A 16,516-nucleotide genomic window follows, 5' to 3' on the forward strand; every position below is an offset into this window, starting at 1 on the left:
ACACCAGCAGGCTGCAGGCATCTCCTCCTCTCCACACATGCCTGGCCTTCCCTACAGCCCAGCTGCTCTCTCTTGTTAAGTTTCTAGGAGTACTGCTTATGTTTCGGACCAGAGCCTGGGCAGTGTGGCAACGAACCTAGAGGGGTTTTCTCCTGGAAGGAGCCTGGTCCACAGCAGGTGCTCAGCAAGTATTTGTTGAGTGAATTATTGAAGTCTGGCATCCTCCCGACTTGCTGTGGCCTACAGAAGCCTCACCTGGTGGCTGGCCCCTGCAGAACTGAGGGACCACCCTAAAGAGCGGGGAAGGACAGAGCAACTGGGGTGGGGGGTGATCTCTGTCCCTTTCCAGACACCTCTCTGCAGCTTCCCTGGGGGAGTCCTCACACATCCTTAATGCTTTTGTTTTTGGACCCAAAGAAATATCATTTCTCCAGTTTCACCTCCTGTAATTTTCCCCTTCACTCATTCCACTTCAGCCTCACACTCACTCTTCCTTTCTTAAAAATTGAGATATTATTGACATATAACATTGTGTGAGTTTAAGGTGTACAACCTGTTGATTTGACATATTTATATATTGCCATATGACTACCACCTTAGCGCTAGTTAACACCTCTATCATGTCACACGTTATCTTTTTTAATGGTAAGAACACACTCACTACACCTTGATGATTTCAGAGACTCTTCTGCCTCAGGGTCTTTGCATTTGCCCTCCTGCTGCTTGGAATACTCTTCCCCCAGATATCCACTTGGCTTGCTCCCTCAATTCATTCACGTCTTTGCTTAAATGTCACCTTCTCAGGGAGGCCTTCTCTAAAGTTTGAAACTGCACCCCACCTCATACCTCCTATCCCCCTTCCTTGCTTTGTTACTGAGCCCAAGCTCGTACTCCTTGCCGCACGACAGGCCAATAAATCAAGACACGAGTTGTTGGGCCAAGGAATAATGACTTTATTCCGAAAGCCAGCAAGCCAAGAAGATAGTGGACTTGTGCCCCAAAGAACCATCTTGCCTGAGTCAGAATTCAGGCTTCTTTTATACTAAAAGGGGAGGGAGTAAAGCCAAACATTTGCTGGTTCTGGTCAGCCTCTGGAGGGGATGTCTTAATTTCTTCCTCCCTGCAGTCATTCACAGGTGGGCCTGGTAAGGATGGTTCCTGTGAGCTAACCAAAGGTATTTTAGCTTCATGCTCATTACCTGGGAGGCAGGGTTCGCAGAGATGGGCCATTATATGTAATTTAAGCTTATAGGAAACACCCTTTTAGTGATTAACTTGTAGTAGGATACAAAATTTCTTCCCTATTACAGCTTTATTTTCCTCTATAGCATTTACACCATCTGGCACATCATCTCTTTTGCCTATAACCTTTCTTTCCCTACTACACGGCAAACTTCAGGAGGTCAGGGATTTTTGCCTGTTCTGTTCACTGCTTCATCTTCATCACCCAAATTGGTGCATGGCACAAAGTATGACCACAGTAGTTAATTGAATTAATGGATATGTGAATGGCATGTATTGGACACTGCTCTGCAAACTTTTAAAGCCTAGTGTAAAGCATCATGGTGAGGGGAGGAGGTTACCACCAGCTGCTACAGGGGCAGCCCGAGGGAAGGGAGGGGTCTTCAGTGACTCATAACCTCCCCGTCACCAACTCCAGCAGCCACAGAACAACTCTGCGGAGGGTATGTATTGTTATCTAAAGTTGGTCCACAGCTGGGTGCCGAGGTGGCTTCCCCCTCCACACTTTAGTGGAGGGAGAGGAGAGAAGGAGAGGAAAGGTCCCTATTTAAGTCCTTGGGATGGGTCACTAACGCCTTCAGGCCAAAAACCAATTTAGGAATACAAGATAAGTTTTGCATCGGCCCCTCTTTCTGCTTGTCTGCAGTTAAAAAAAAAAATGTGTGTGATGATAAAGAATCACTGTTTATATTAGTAAATCGCAACTTGGGTCCAAGAGTGAACATTTGCTGAATCGAAGTAAACGCCTTCCATGCAACAGAGCAGATCCAGACTTCTAGGGGTCACTATGAAGAACCGCAGGGGTGCGCAGTAGATGGTCGTGGGGAAGACCAGGTTTGATGGGGGCTTGTGTCTAAAGACAGCGGGAGGTTCTGAAGTGCGCGGGAGGTTTGCATTGGTTGGGGAGGGAAAAGTGCTTGCTGGTAACAGCAGTCGTGCCTCCCTCCCTGCGTTAATGGGAAGGCTTCTAGGGATGGGCAGCAAAAGCCCCCCTCAGTAGGCGCTCAGTAAGTGTCACTCGAGACGCACAGGCTGGGACGCGCGCTGGAGAAGTGCCTCTGCCGGGGTCCCGACCCTTTCCCAGGACTTAGCTCAGGGCGAGTCCCCGGCTCGGGCGGGACCCAGCGTTCGGTGTCCTGGCGAGCTGACCGAGGGCTGAGGGCCAGAGCCAGGACCGCGATGCGGCCAGGGGACTGACCCACCGACGTCCAGGCAATACAGCGCGGAGGGTCCCCCGCGCGCGCAGCCGCGGGCTTAGGGTCAAGGCCGGGGCGCCCGGGTGGAGCGGGAGGGGTGGCCGGACACGCGGGGACGGGATGGGATGTGACGAGCGGCGCGCTGTGCATTGTGGGAATCCCGGGGCTGCGGCTAGTGGTTCCAGTTCACTCAGCAGCGGAGCCAGGCGGAGGGGGCGAGCGCGGGGCGCGCGGGCGGGAAGCGAGGAGGCGGGCGGGCCAGCCAGGAGCGCGGAGAAGAAAAGGCGCGAGCGGCCGAGAGGGCACAGGCCGGACACCTTGCTGCTGCCGCCGCCGCCGCCGCCAAGCCGCCCCGTAAGTGCCGCACGGGCCCCCTCGCTGCGCGCCCCGTCCCCGCCGCCCGGGTCCGGCCGCCTCGCTCTTCCGGCCGAGGGTGCCTGGGAGCCTCCGGGCCTGGCGTGTACCGGGCGGCGCACGGCCGCGCTCGGGCCGCCGGCCTCAGCGCGGCCCACGCCGGGGCCTCGCGCATGCACGGCGCCCTCCCAGGCCCTGCCCCGGCCGCGCGGGAGTCCCTCTGGTTTTGTTCAAAAAGCAAACCCGGAAGCCAACTTCTCTTAGAACCGCGTCCTCCTGCCTGCGCCTGGGCGCTTTTGTGGGCAGGAGACAGCCCTGGCCCGTTCCCCGGCGACCCTTCCCGGGGCGGGCGGGCTGGACTCGAGGCTGCGGGAGGCGGCGTGGAGCTGGCCGGTCGGCCTGGGCCTGGACGCCCGGGAGCTGTTGTGCGCGGAGTTGTACTTGGTGAGGCGCCCGTCCGCCGGCGACTTGCCGGCCCCGGCACAATAAGTGGGGCCCGAGCCCCAGGTGGCCGTGGTGTAGGCGTCTGGCTGGTATCTGCTGTGAGGGTGGGGTGGGGGGTTGGGGGATACTTGCGGGACTGCAACCAGGCAGGGGCGGGGAGGGGTTTGTTCAGGGACTGCCTGGAGAGGGGCCACGGGAACCCCCGCAGCTTTCGCTCGTCTTCTGACCGGCCTTTTGTTTGCTTTGTGGTTGGGAGGTTTTTTTTAAAGGTAACTCCGGAAGGCTGGAAGGCTGTAGGTTCCTCGGGTGGAGAAGGCCGGGAGGGAAGAGACTCGCTGGGGGTGGGGTGGAGTGAGGAGGTGAGTGTGCAGGATGCTGTTGGCCATGCCACCTGACAACAGGTGTGCGGAATGGCGCGCCCCACCTCCACTCCTGCAGAGATCACAGATCACTCAAGGATCTTGTCAGTAGATTGCTTGGAAGTTTCTTTTAGACAAGATGTTAGAGAAAAATATTCCTGAGTTTGAAAGTAAGAGACTTATGTATTGATACAAACAGCTGAGACAAGCCTTAAATTCAATAATTAAAATTACCACGAAGTCCTTGTAAGACTTTAATGATCCAAGAAACAGCATATAAGAATAGACAGTTAGAGGGGCACTTCTGCTAGCTTCTCTCTTCTACCCTTGTGGTTTGAGGTTTTATCATTAAAGAGGGGGGAAAGTGCTTTGTTACAAGACTTCCTGCTCTAGGGACTCAGGGAATTTTGAACAGTTTTAGGTTTGAGTGGGAGACTCTAGTTGTGAATTAGATGGAATCCATGGCCACGTTTCGGTTACTAGTCTGCTTTCAGAGGAGTTATTAGCTCTGAAATGGACACCTTATGCCTGCAACTGGAATTAATACCCATTGTACACAACTAACCAAAGCTGGGCAGTAGCATCTCAGTCTTGTACAAGAGACTACCCGATGAGGATAAATGTGTTTTTCAACCTGTTTTTCTTTCTTTCTTTTTTTAAATCCTCAAGACTTTAAATTTTTCTTTACTCTAGTTTTAGGAGGAGAGTGGGAAATCTTTCCACTTTGTTATTGTTTTAATCTCTTACCATTGTTAATGCTGATCCCTGGATAAAGGCGTTTAGTAGGAGGGAAGGGGTTAAAGTATGTGAAAATTGTCTGAGGCAGGGAGGGCCTTTAGAATGAGGAAGGGATGGCTCACATTTTATTAAACGTTAAGAGTTGTCTGGAACATCACACATGACACTCTACACAACTATAAGTCACTGGCTTGGTCTATACCAAATGGGCCAGGGTCAGGGAGGGGTACGTCTCAATCTAACATTTCTTCTGGTCCTCCAGGCAGCAGATCTCTGGAAGATCCCTCATCCCTTCCTTCCAAGAGAGACTTGGACTACATACATGTATTCTCAGACCTGCCTTTAATAGCTTCAGAGTTAATGCTGCCCCAAGCCATTTAAAGGAGCTTTATTTAAATAAACAGAAGCATAAACTGAAAACCCAACCTGACAAAACCCAACAAGAATCTATATGTGGTGTTCATCAGAATTTCAGCAGCCTCTAGCTCTCATTTGAGTGTGCCTTTGGGTTTATGTCAGCTTTTTCAGAGCCCCATTCTTGGCACATGGACTAGGAAGGGGCAGGGCTCAGTGGGGCCCATACCTGTCTTATGGGTCCTTCCCAAGTTCTGTAGGTTTAGAAATACATTGGGCCCCACCCCAGCTCTTATGAGTGAGCCCAAGTGCGTCAGCTCTTCATTCCAAAGAGTTGTATAGCTTGTTAACTTGGATCAGGCCTTCCAGATCAGTGTCTTGCAGCTTTCGGTAAATATTTCTTGAGAATCATTTTCTTGAGGGTCAGGCACTAGGGACAGAACCTGATCAAGAAATGTCCAGTATTGCCATGTCCCCCCACCTCCCAGGAGGGGAGGGGGCTGGAGGTTGAATCAGTCACCAGTGGCCAGTAATTTGGTCAGTCGTGCCTCCTATGTAATGAAGCCTCCATAAAACCTCCAAAGGACAGGGTTCAGAGAACATCCAGGTTGGTGAACAAGTGGAGGTTTGGAGAGAGTGGCACACTTGGAGAGGGCATGGACGCGCCATGCCCTTCCCCAGACCTTGCCCTATGTATCTCTTCCATCAGGCTGTTCCAAGTTTAATAAACTGGTAATCTAGTAAAGAAGAAAAAAAAAAGAGATGCCCAATTCTTATCCTTGGGAAGCTGATATGAGGAGGAGAAGGCAGGCAAGCAGCCATTGCAGGGTCAGTACAGGAGGCCACAGTAGATCCCATAGCAGCTCCCAGACAGTAGCCTATTCAGGAGCAAGCCCTTACCAGGCACGGAAAGGCCAAGTAAGAGTTGGCTGGGCAAAGGAGGGCAGGTGGGGACAAGCGTTTGAGACCTGCCCCACATGTGCAGAGTCTGAGAACAATGAGAACAGAGGTCGTATGGGGGAACTGCCAGAGTGCTCAGGATGGCTGGATTCTAGAGGGGAGTCAGGTGAAGCCAGAGGGCCAAACAGACCAGATCACAGAGGATCCTGATCAGAAACACACGGAAGGATTTAAACTTCTTCCTAAGAGCAGTCACAAGCCTTTGAAGGCTCTGAGTAGGAGGAAGATGTGGTCAGATGTCCTTTATTGGGAATGCTTCATCAGTTCAGCAAATATTGAATAGCTTCTAGATGCCAAGCCTCACCAGGGTCTTGCCCTACTGAAGCTCACATTTTCCTCTGATGGCCTTCCATTGGAGTGATACTCTCTGAGTTTCGCACAACCTTTAAAAGGGAGAGGAGGTTTGAAGGAAAATGTCCTTATGAAGCAGGCAGACAGTGCCTTACTGTTGTTGAAGAATAGTGCTGGTTCCTTTAGTGTCACTCAGGAAGCACATCATGGAGTGGGTTTGCAGAGGTGAGATTTTAATTCCAGACTAGCTTCCTGCTAACTGTACCTGCTTGTAGTGAGTAACACTTGTGTTCAGCTTTTGTTTTTTTCCCGCCATTAAAAACCTAACACATGAGGAGAGTAGTATCTGCTGGAACAAAATGTGTGGTTTAGGGTTTACTTACTGTCTCAATTTATCCTTCTCTCCTTGTTTGCAGTCCCTTGGTTCACTGAGGGTGGACTGTAAGTTCTTTAATCATCCGCCTCATTTTATGGTGTAGTGTTTTATGAATGGAGAGAGATGTTTTTCCTGATTGGCCAGAGTACCAGACCAAGTCTCTGTTCTGAGCCAATCAGAGTGCAGCTTGTGAACCCCCTGCTCTGTGAGTGATAAGTTATGTAGTATATCCACATGCCTCTGGGGACATGACAGCAACAACACCGTTAATCATTTGGTACCATAGGAGTAAACCGAAGAGAATGCAGTAAACAGGATTAGTGTCCTGCGCTTCAGAATTAAGTGTCTCAGGTTTGCCTTTGTGATTGGAGTTGATGGGAAGGTGACAAATGCATGTGGACACGTGGGCATCTATCCAGCTGCAGGGAATGGATGGGGCAGTCCTCGCTCTGTAACAGCGACTTGAGCGCTGATAGCTCAGATTGCTCCATCCTCAGGTGCTGGAGATAGGGCTGTCTGACTCGCAGCCCCCCAGCCGTTCTAATCAATATTTTGCTCAAGATCAATATGCACACATTCATTGCTTAGCAAATAAAAGACTTCACCATTGACCATTCCAGTGGTTTTGTGAGCGTCCTGATTATTTAAGTTTTCTATGCTGCATCTTTTACAGAGGTCAGTGTCTTACAGATATGAGGAAGGTCAGTACTTTCCTCTGGTCTGTGTTACGGTGCCCATCTTATGGCAAGAAGAGAGATTGCTGGAGCCATAGGATGGTCAGGGAGTCAGAAGGCCTCTGCAGGCTCCAGCCTCAGCCGTCGGGGAAATTGCAGTGTTCCCTTCCTGGGAATCCCCAAGGTAGCTCCACAAGCTCCCTGAATTTTGAGGGTCTGGGCTCCCACACGGATGGTCCCAAAGAAGGTCCCGGACTGGTGTCTCACTTGCCACATCTCTGAGTCCTGTGGCCTTTGGAAATGCTGCCCTCATTTTTGTCAGGAGAACCCCATCCACTGTAACTAATCAGTCCCAACCCAGCCAGCATTTGAGGGCCTCTCAGGAACGTGGCTGGGTGGTAGGTTCTTAGAGATACAGTGGTGAGCAGAGCAGCCTGGTGCATGCGGTCAAGACAGACAAGGAAATAGGCAGTGGTGATACAGTGTAACAAGTGCTAAGAGTGGGATAGTTGGCTTTAGAATGTTTATATAAGTTGGATCCGGAGTGGCAATCATGTTGGAGGGAGGGGCTGGAAACTGCACTTGCCAAGCACTTTATATAAGACTGAGAAAAGCAGTTGAACATATTTCCGTGGTGGCTGAGGTGCATTATAAGGGATTTTTCGCTGGGCTCAGGGGCCACCGCAGGAGTGTCTACTGAGGAAACTGAGAGCGATTCAGCCTGGTGGAGCCCTCATTGCTGGAAACAGGGAGAGATGAGCTGGAGGTCAGCAGGACCTTGCGTGTAAAGCTAGAGTCTGGGCGTGGGGCTGCTCCACACTAGACTGGGACTGGGGGCCACATGGCACAGCCACTGCAGGAATGGGTCTCCATCGCCAGAGGACATGTTGGGACCACTAGGTAGGATTGCCCCAGACTGAGGGCTGGAGAGAGAGTTCCAGACTGAGCAAGTGGCATGTGCCGAAGGGTGGAAGTGGGAATGAAGGTGGTTTGCAGCGCACTTAGGAACCAGTAAGGGTGCCCTGTTGGTGAGGAATAGAACGGTGTGGTAGGGTGGCCGTTTCCCCTCCTGAACTCTGTTGCCCCTCCTCCTTGTTTTCGTGTCCATTTTATTCATGGAATCCTCACAGCCAGGCTTCTCCTTTGTCCTGTGCTTTGAGGACAGATCACATTGTCGCGGTCTCATCTCGATCGCTGGGGGGCTTGTCATCAAAGACCTGCTTCTCACTCAAGCCTGGCTCTTCCCTCTACAGCCCCCTCCACCAGTGTGTCTCTGTGTGAACTTTGGGTTTCTGCAAACACGGTTCATGTCTATTGTGAATGATTGATTGTTGGAGGAGTTGCAGAGATAAAGACCACAGAGATCCCTTCAGGACCAACCACAGAATTTTCGTTTCCTGGCCTGATAACAGTCAAAAAGACCGCCAAGCTAATGTTCAGTAACGAACAGATGCCAGGGTTGCCTGAAGACCTACCACTGTTTTCAAAGCCTGTGGGGCCCTCTACAGGGCTGAGGGCTTCTGGTTTGCTAACAGGGTGCCCCCCTGGTGGACGAGTCCAGGAAGGAAGGACACAGCTTTGTTAGTTCGATAAGGTATTATTGCTGTTTCTCCTGTGGGCAAGCTCAGTGCCCCGAAGAGAAGGTGAATGCAGAAGAAGCCACTTGCTCCATGACGTAGGACTGTCCGTCTCTCAGAAAAGGCTAGACACAGGACATGGGTCAAAGTAGGCTTTGACTGGTCGCTCAGACCCTGGTTTCAGGGTCAGCTTTCAAGTTGGTTTGTCAGGTTACAGAGACTGGCTGTTTCCTCTTTTCTTCGAGCACATAGCTGGAGGCCATTTCCCAATCTCTTGCAATTAGGTGTGGCCACGTGACCACATTCTAGTCGGTGGATCACAGTCAGGGGTGATGTGCCCCACTTCCAGGCCTGGCCTCTGAAAGCCCCCATGTGTTGTCCTCCATGGCCCTTTCCCTCCAGTAGTAAACCCTGAATTGTGCATTGAAGGGTGGGAGGAGTCTGGATCCACAAATCATCCTGCAGAGAAGCACCAGCCAGTCATGGAAGCCACTTTGGACTTTCCACAAGTGAGAAGTAAGCTGGGGGCGTTTATTTGTTTCAGCAGCTAACCTAGGATGCATAGGCTTTCAGTGGTGGGGCTGTGACTTGAATCAGGTCAGTCTGACTTTGGAATTCCAGTTATTAACCACAGTGCTCAACAGCCACTTCTGTCACAGCCACTCTCTCCCCCCACGTTGGTGCCTGGCCACAGCTGCCCCGCATCCCATAGACCTCTGGAGAGCAGGACGGACCCAGCGTGTTCGTTGATTGGTTGATCTGGAGATTGCACGTCAGTTTCCAAATGACGTTTTAAAAACCACCACAGTTACTGGATGTCATGAGGCTGCATGGCTCAGTCAGAATTTTTTCAGAGCTGTGCCTGCAGCTTGGGGATTTATAGTTAGAAGTGCAGGAAGCACATGAGGAGGGGAGAGGAACAGAATCCCTTCAGGCCAGGCCCCCTGGGGGGGGGGGATGAAAACTCGGGCTGCTCTATCAGAGAGGAGCCTGACTCCAAATAAGACGTGAAGATGTTCTTCTATCAGCAGAGTGGCAGTGATGTTTAAGATCTTTCCTGGGACCTGGGGAGCTACAGATGAGTTGACTACAGCACCTGGCATGGAGTAGCTCCAGGTTGAGTCGAGCTGGGGAGGCAGGCACACAGATATGTGCCGGGGTATGTTCTGTGGGAACACAGAGCAGTGAGCAATTCCATGGTCAGGACCGAGGAGAGGGGTTGTGTGAGCATCAGTTCAGCAGGTTGGCAAGAGGACAAAGGGTGTTTCAGGCAGGGGAAGCGGCGTGTATAAAAACATTCTGGACACAGCTTCACAGGTCAGGAATTCAGGGGCAGCCTGGGACATCAGCCTGGGCAGGGGTGGCAGGAAGCAGTGCTGCAGAAGTAGTTGAAGGATGCTGTTTGTGGCTGGCTCAGGGTGATGGGGAACCAGCAAAGTGGGCAGAGATCCTCTGGTGTCCATGGAGAGAGACTGGTGCTGGGGAGAACAGGTGAGAAATAGTGGGAGCTGAACCAAGGCAGGGAGGGCGAAGAGAAGGGAAGAGGCTTGAGAAGTTAGGGAAGCCTCCGTGGAACCTCACTAATGACTGGGAGCTGTGGTGGTGGGCAGAGAAACAGGGACAGGGTGACTCCCGCCTGGCAGCTTGATGCGTGGTTTTGCCACTGCTGGGGCTGAGAAACCCAGAGGAGTTCACCTGCCTGTGTGACTTAACCAGTGGGCCCTGCCGCAGGCAGTTAGAACAGAGCTCTGGGGCTCAGCAAACAGGTGTGCACTGGGTTAGGGACCCGGGAGTCACCAGCATGTCAACTAAGACTCTTGACTCAAGTCAGAGGGAAACCCCAGGAGCATTACTTTTGAAGAATAAGCATGTCTAGGACCCATCAGATCCCTCAATGGTAGTGGCTCCTCTCTGGGACAGGACATTGTCCCATTCCCACAAAGGCAGCCCCAAACATACCCAGACAGGTCCGCCTGTAGACAGCTGGAGTCTGTGCTCCAATAAGAACAGGCTTCTCCTTCTGGAAGGGGGGAAGCATTCAGATGTAAAAGCTCTTAGGCCAAAGGAATGGGGTTGGTCTGTGAAACACATTTGCGTTAAAGCAGAAGACTGCTAGGAGCCCAGTTACAGCTTTTCCCTGCGAACACACATGCACACACGTGTACACATACCATTTCCTGCTCAGAGTGAGCATGGGCACCTGTTTGCAGGGAATGTTTTAAAAGAGAGCTCATTACAGAAGAAATGGAGCCAACTAATTGTTTCAGAAAAATCAGACCCTTCTGGGACTCTCTTTAGCACTCAGTGAACAGTTAAGACTTGGTGCCCCCCTTGACAGGGTGAAATACAGGGTTCTCATCACAGAGGCCTTGAGCCCCCTTAATTCTGGTGAGCCAGTCAGCACAGCTGCCCCAGAGTGTCCAGGAATTCTGCTCTCTACTGTTTTGGCCATCTCTCTGTCAGGCATGTGATCTGAGATGATCTTGGGGGTCATACTGATGTTAGGTATAGACCATGCATATCTTGAATGTAGGGTCGGGTGTCAGAGTAACAAGGACTCCTAACTTTGTGGCTTCCATGGTCATAGAGACATGGACTGTGGCAGCTGGAGGGGCCCACACACCGTGGAGCCTGACCTCAGTTTACGAGAAGATGAGAGACCTGCCCATTTTATTCAGTGGTCTGAGCATCAGTGACTTCGAGGGAAGGCATGTCTGACGCCCCAGAACAGGCTGAGGGCTCTGCATAGCCCCTCTCCCAGCACCCTGCACTGGCCTTTCACAGTTACCATTTAAATGATTGTCGGGTTATTTATTGTTTCTCTTCCCCACCAGCTCTGGGAGAACAGGAACCACATCAGTCTCGTGCACTGCTGTCTCCATTCCCCAGCATAATTCCTGAAGTGAATGCATGAATGACTTGAATGCTCTTAGTGAACATTTGTGACCTTACTGTGTGGTGCTACACTAGGTATACAGTTGGGGGCAGCCGTCTGAGACCTTGCAGTGTGATGGGAGAGACGGCGGGGTGGGGCGGGGCCGTGTGCACGTCAGTGCTGTGGTGTGAAGCACATAGGAGCCCAGAGGATGGAGCACTCAGGGAGGGGTTGGCAGAGGGCAGAAAAGAAGCATGAAGGGTAAAGGAGGTCCTGGCTAACAGGCACAGCCACGGTGGAGGAGGGCATTTGGGGACACTACCTGTGTTTGCGTTTAGACCTAAGGAAGCACAGGTAAAACTAGATGGGGGTGCCAGGCCTAGATTTCTAGGGCGTTTCGTGACAGTCCAGGGGTCCTGATTTTATCTTGGGAATTGTGGCAGCAGGGAAAGCTTTAAGACCTGGGCCATGGCGTATTCAGATTTGTGTGTACGGAGATAGCCCAGCCAGTGGAGGGCAGGTAGATTAGAGTGTGGCCTGTGTTGAGAAGACCTTTTCAGGAGATGTTTGTGATCGTTTGGTTAAGATAGTGGTGACCTGGATCCAGGCACAGTCGGGGTGGAAAAGAGAGGACTCCACAGTAGGTGTTGAAGAGGGGGGATCCTTCGGACTGAGGGGCATTTTGGATGGGGGGGGTGGGGGCCAAGGAAGGAAGAACTCTCCTCCCTCTTCTCTAAGGACAGGCCTGTCTAGCAGTCTGCAAGTGCTCAGAGGGCCTCTTAACTCCAGGGGCAGCCTGGGACATCAGCCTGGGCAGGGGTGGCAGGAAGCAGTGCTGCAGAAGTAGTTGAAGGTGCTGGCTGCCCACTGAACTCCTGTGAGCTGTTCTTGCCTCTCACAATAAAGGACCTTAAGGTAGAGGTACTGCTTTCATCAGAGAACCTAGGTATATGCCTTACATCTTCATTCTAGGGGCAGGTGACATAGTTTTCTTTTCTTTTATGAAGGCTTCAGCAAATTTATCAGCCCTGGTCTCAAGTGTATGAAAATACAATTATTAAACAAGCGTATAGATTGTAGCCAAGAAATCCCATTTTCTTTTACATCATGTGGCATAAAGGCGAGGCACTTAAGAGCAGTCATTGTCAGAGTAACGTTTATATGGAAGTGGCCGATAAAATTGATGTCATGGTATAAAACGGGAAAAGCGAAGCCGTTCTCTTTTCCAGGGCTGAAGCGCACTGGCAGAATGCAGAAACTGGGCTTGTGGGGCTCAGCGGCTGCAGGCAGTGGCATCTGCTGGCACAACCCATTTCTTCCAGGGGCCAGAGGCATGGGGAAAGGGGAGATGCCCTGTCCCCAGTAATCCTGACCCATGTGTCTCTTGCCTCCACAGTGTGTTTACTGATCCATCTCCAGGGCCACCGCCATGTCCAGCCGGGGTGGGAAGAAGAAGTCCACCAAAACCTCCCGGTCCGCCAAGGCAGGAGTCATCTTCCCTGTGGGCCGGATGCTGCGGTACATCAAGAAAGGCCACCCCAAGTACAGGATCGGAGTGGGCGCGCCTGTGTACATGGCCGCCGTCCTGGAGTACCTGACAGGTGAGTGTGCCCAAGTCACTGCAGACACCACAGCTTTCCAAGGATTGGTAGGAGGACCTTGTTCATTTCTTTTATTTTGAAATTTTTCAAACCTACAGAAAAGTTACGAGAACAGTACAGTGAACATTTTTACCTAGATTCAACAGTTGTTAACATGTTGCCCCACTTGCTTTATCTCCCTCCACCCTGTGTATATGTGTGTGTGTGTGTGTGCGCGCGCGCGTGTGTGTGTGTGTGCGCGTGTGCGCGCGCGCACGCACTTGGACGTTTCTGGAGAGCCCAGTCCAGTTGTTTTGCAGGATGTCCTTTAATCTGGGTTGGCCTAAGGCTTGGATTTAGGTTAAATGTTTTGGTAGGAGAATTCCGTAAGGGATGTTGAGTCCTTCTCTGGCATCGTGTCAGAAGGTACCTGCTGTGGGTTTGTCCTGTCATTAGTGATCTTTGCTTTAGTCATTCGATCAAGGTGGTATCTGTGCATTTCTGCACATTCTGGATCACAATCTGTCACCCATTGGCTTTAGCATTCCTTGATGATCTTACCTGGATCTGTTATCACTATGACGGTTATAAAATAGTGATTTTTCTATTTCTGTTATTTTTCCTACATTTGTTAGTCGGCATTCTTCTGTTAAGAAAAGGTTTCCTTCTGCCCTTCCCTTCTTTTTATTTTTTGTTCTATCAATGTTGGTTCACGGATTTTTAAAATTTAGTGTGTTATACACTATCATGTCATTACTCGTTATGATGGTCACATTGTCTCAAATTTGACCTTCAAGCTGGTTTTTGTGTCCTTCTGCCCCCTCTCCATCCGTTTCTGTACATTTCCTTGCTTTCCAACATAATGAGATAGTCTCATCTCCCCCTGACCTTCCCCTGCCCTAGTCTTGGAATCAGCCATCCCTTCAGGGGCGTCCTTGGTCCTTTTCCCAGATATAATGTTATTGGTGGCTCCATGGAAACTGTGCGAGGCCAGCTGGGCAGGGATACCACCCCCCATTTTTAGTGAGGAGAAAACCAACCTCTGGGCATAAAAAAATTTGCCTAGGGTCACATATAACTAGGAAGTACTTGAGAAGGAATGCACATCCTGCTCTCCTTTTGTAATGCTTTTACCACTTTTTGCTTCCATACACCATCAGGGTAGGTGGCAGGCAGGGGCAGCTGCCTCCCTAGAGCCAGAAAGGAGAGACTCAACAAGACAGGGCGCCTCTTCCAAACGGAAGTGGTTAGGCAATAGAAGAGCTGGGTCACTTCCTGCTATCCCAGGCCTCTCAATAAGACAACACCAAGGTTTCCCCCACAGAGAACACAGCCATGAGGGTTATAGAGTTTTTTTGTGTTCTGTTAAAAGAGTCTAGGCGAAAAAAGTAATTGGGGTTATAGTTGTGAGGCCTTTGCACATATTTGGAACTTGGACCCTCTGCTTGTCAGAGACTCGTAGGTGGCATGGCTGGTAGCATGAAGTAGGCCTAATTCTTCTCACTATGTGGATGAGGAAACAGAGCCCAGAATTTATGTGTCACATCCAGGAAAACCATGTATAACACAGGCAGTCAGCCAGGGAGACCAGGGAAGGCGTCACTAGATAGGACTCGGAGAACATTTTTAAGGTCTGGCCCGGCAGTTTACATGCTGTGTGACCCAGAGAGAGTCACTTAACCTCTCTGGACCCCAATTGCCTTACAAATCAAATGGAGACAGCAGTCCCTGCTTCACCAACTCCAGGCTGCTATGAGAGGGGCTTTGTTTGAGTATAATGGGAAAGCTGACATGATGTGCAAACCCAGCCAGCCGGTGTTTCCTGGTTCCCGAATGCTATGATGCCCCCGGCACTGGAGTGACACTGGGGTGTTCATAGACACCTTCATTAGGTCAAGTACAATAGCAGGTTCATTTCTTCTGTCAAGCTTCCTCTTTTCAGTTAGCAGGGCGTGGGTGGGGGGATACCACTGCCCCATCATGTCTGAGGCAACTACTGTCTGTGCCGCACAGAAAATCTGTACGTCTTCCTTGTCTATGCCTGGCTGGCTCTGAAACTGAGTGCAGTGCTCATGAAGGCCAGGTCAGCCGGTCCGTTCTCATGGGAACGGACCTTGAGACCCTGCACCCTCCCCACCAACTGTGCCTGTCTCTGGCTGTCATAGGTGCAGTAGTGGTCCCAAAGAGGGGTGGGACAGGGCAGCCCAGCCCTAGAGCTGGCCAAGTCGCTCAAGGCAAATCCTTACTCTGGCGTTAGCCATGTTAACCCCTGTATATTAAAGAGTAATATATATTTTTAAATTTTACCAGGTGCTTCCAGCAGAGCTATTAGCTGAATCTGAGCCATTTCCTCTGCCTATACGCAGTGCTGAGTCATTATGTGACTGCTGCCCAGTGCCTGCCCCCGACTGGGTACCTGGTCTGTGTGATGGGCCTTGAGGGGCGTCCTGAGCACTATACTCAATCACTGTTGGTGCTCACTTGTGTCTGGTTGCCTGATGGGACAGGAGCTGAGTTCTGGGGCCACATCCAGTGAAGCATTGCTCCATTCCACCCATCAGGACAGTGCTGCACACCCACCCTCACTGCTCTTAGGCGGTGATCTGCCCTGAGCCCCTCGGGCTGGGATGTGGGAGCACGTGGATTTTGGGAAGTCCTGGGCATCTGCCTGCTCAGAACTTTGGTTTTGGTCCCTGAGAGAGAAGTAAAGGTGGACCAGCTCGCTCTCGCTCTTTGCTCTTGTTTCACTGAAGACCCTTTCCCACCCATTCCACATACTTACTGAGCACCTGCTGTGTGCCTGACCGTGCTAGGCTCTGTATGAGTGCACAGGAATGACTGGGGAAGAAATGGTCTCTGCTCTGTGGAGCTCTCACAGTCTAGTCTGGGAGACAGAACCAACCAACCCAGGTGGTTACTGACTGTGCTGAGTGCTGTGGAGGCTGTAAACAGGACAGAGGGACCCAGGTGATGATGTGGCCCAGGAGGGCTTCGTTGAGGAGGAGACATCAGCTGAGACCTGGAGAAGGAGACGGTGCCAACCAGCCCTGCGAGGGCTGGGAAAGGGGCTCTGCCACCCACTCACCTGCGCACAGTGCACCTACTGGGTGCCAGCCTCTTCCCAGAGCTGGGAGAAGCCAGGAGAGCAACGCTCATGCAGCTTAGGGCCGAGTCAAGGATGTGGCCCAGACATCATGCTCCAACACAAGGCATCTGAAGGAAGTACCACCCATTCCGCAGGTCCTCATTGAGAGCTACGGTGTGTCCGGTGCCGAGATATAAGCCAGAACAAGACCTCCCCCCAGCCCAAAGAGCTTTTTCCAGAGGCAGGTACAGGCAAGAAAAAGGCAGTGATGAGGTAGAACTGCATGTGCTGGGAGTAGGTTTCAGAAAACATTTCCTGGAGGATGCTTGTTAACCAGTTGACCAGAGCTGCCCTGCTTGTCCAGTTGTCACCTGAAGGGCCCTATGGAGGGATTGTTTTCTTCTCTTACAG

At 51.4% G+C, this 16,516-nt stretch overlaps 1 protein-coding gene across 7 annotated transcripts in view; it reads left to right on the forward strand.

Annotated features, from left to right (window-relative positions):
- Nucleotides 1–2,646: 2,646 nt before the first annotated feature.
- LOC101284614 (core histone macro-H2A.1) overlaps nucleotides 2,647–16,516 on the forward strand; it is an 80,095-nt gene continuing 66,225 nt past the window's right edge. For all 7 annotated transcript variants that reach the window (XM_004282104.4, XM_004282107.3, XM_012537559.3 and 4 more), the window contains exons 1-2: nucleotides 2,647–2,792; nucleotides 12,837–13,041. In XM_004282104.4, coding sequence (XP_004282152.1) covers nucleotides 12,870–13,041 — 172 coding nt within the window. In that variant the 5' untranslated portion in view covers nucleotides 2,647–2,792; nucleotides 12,837–12,869. The remainder of the gene's footprint in view (nucleotides 2,793–12,836; nucleotides 13,042–16,516) is intronic.

Source organism: Orcinus orca, chromosome 3 (assembly GCF_937001465.1).
Source record: "Orcinus orca chromosome 3, mOrcOrc1.1, whole genome shotgun sequence".
NCBI classification, from domain to species: domain Eukaryota; kingdom Metazoa; phylum Chordata; class Mammalia; order Artiodactyla; family Delphinidae; genus Orcinus; species Orcinus orca.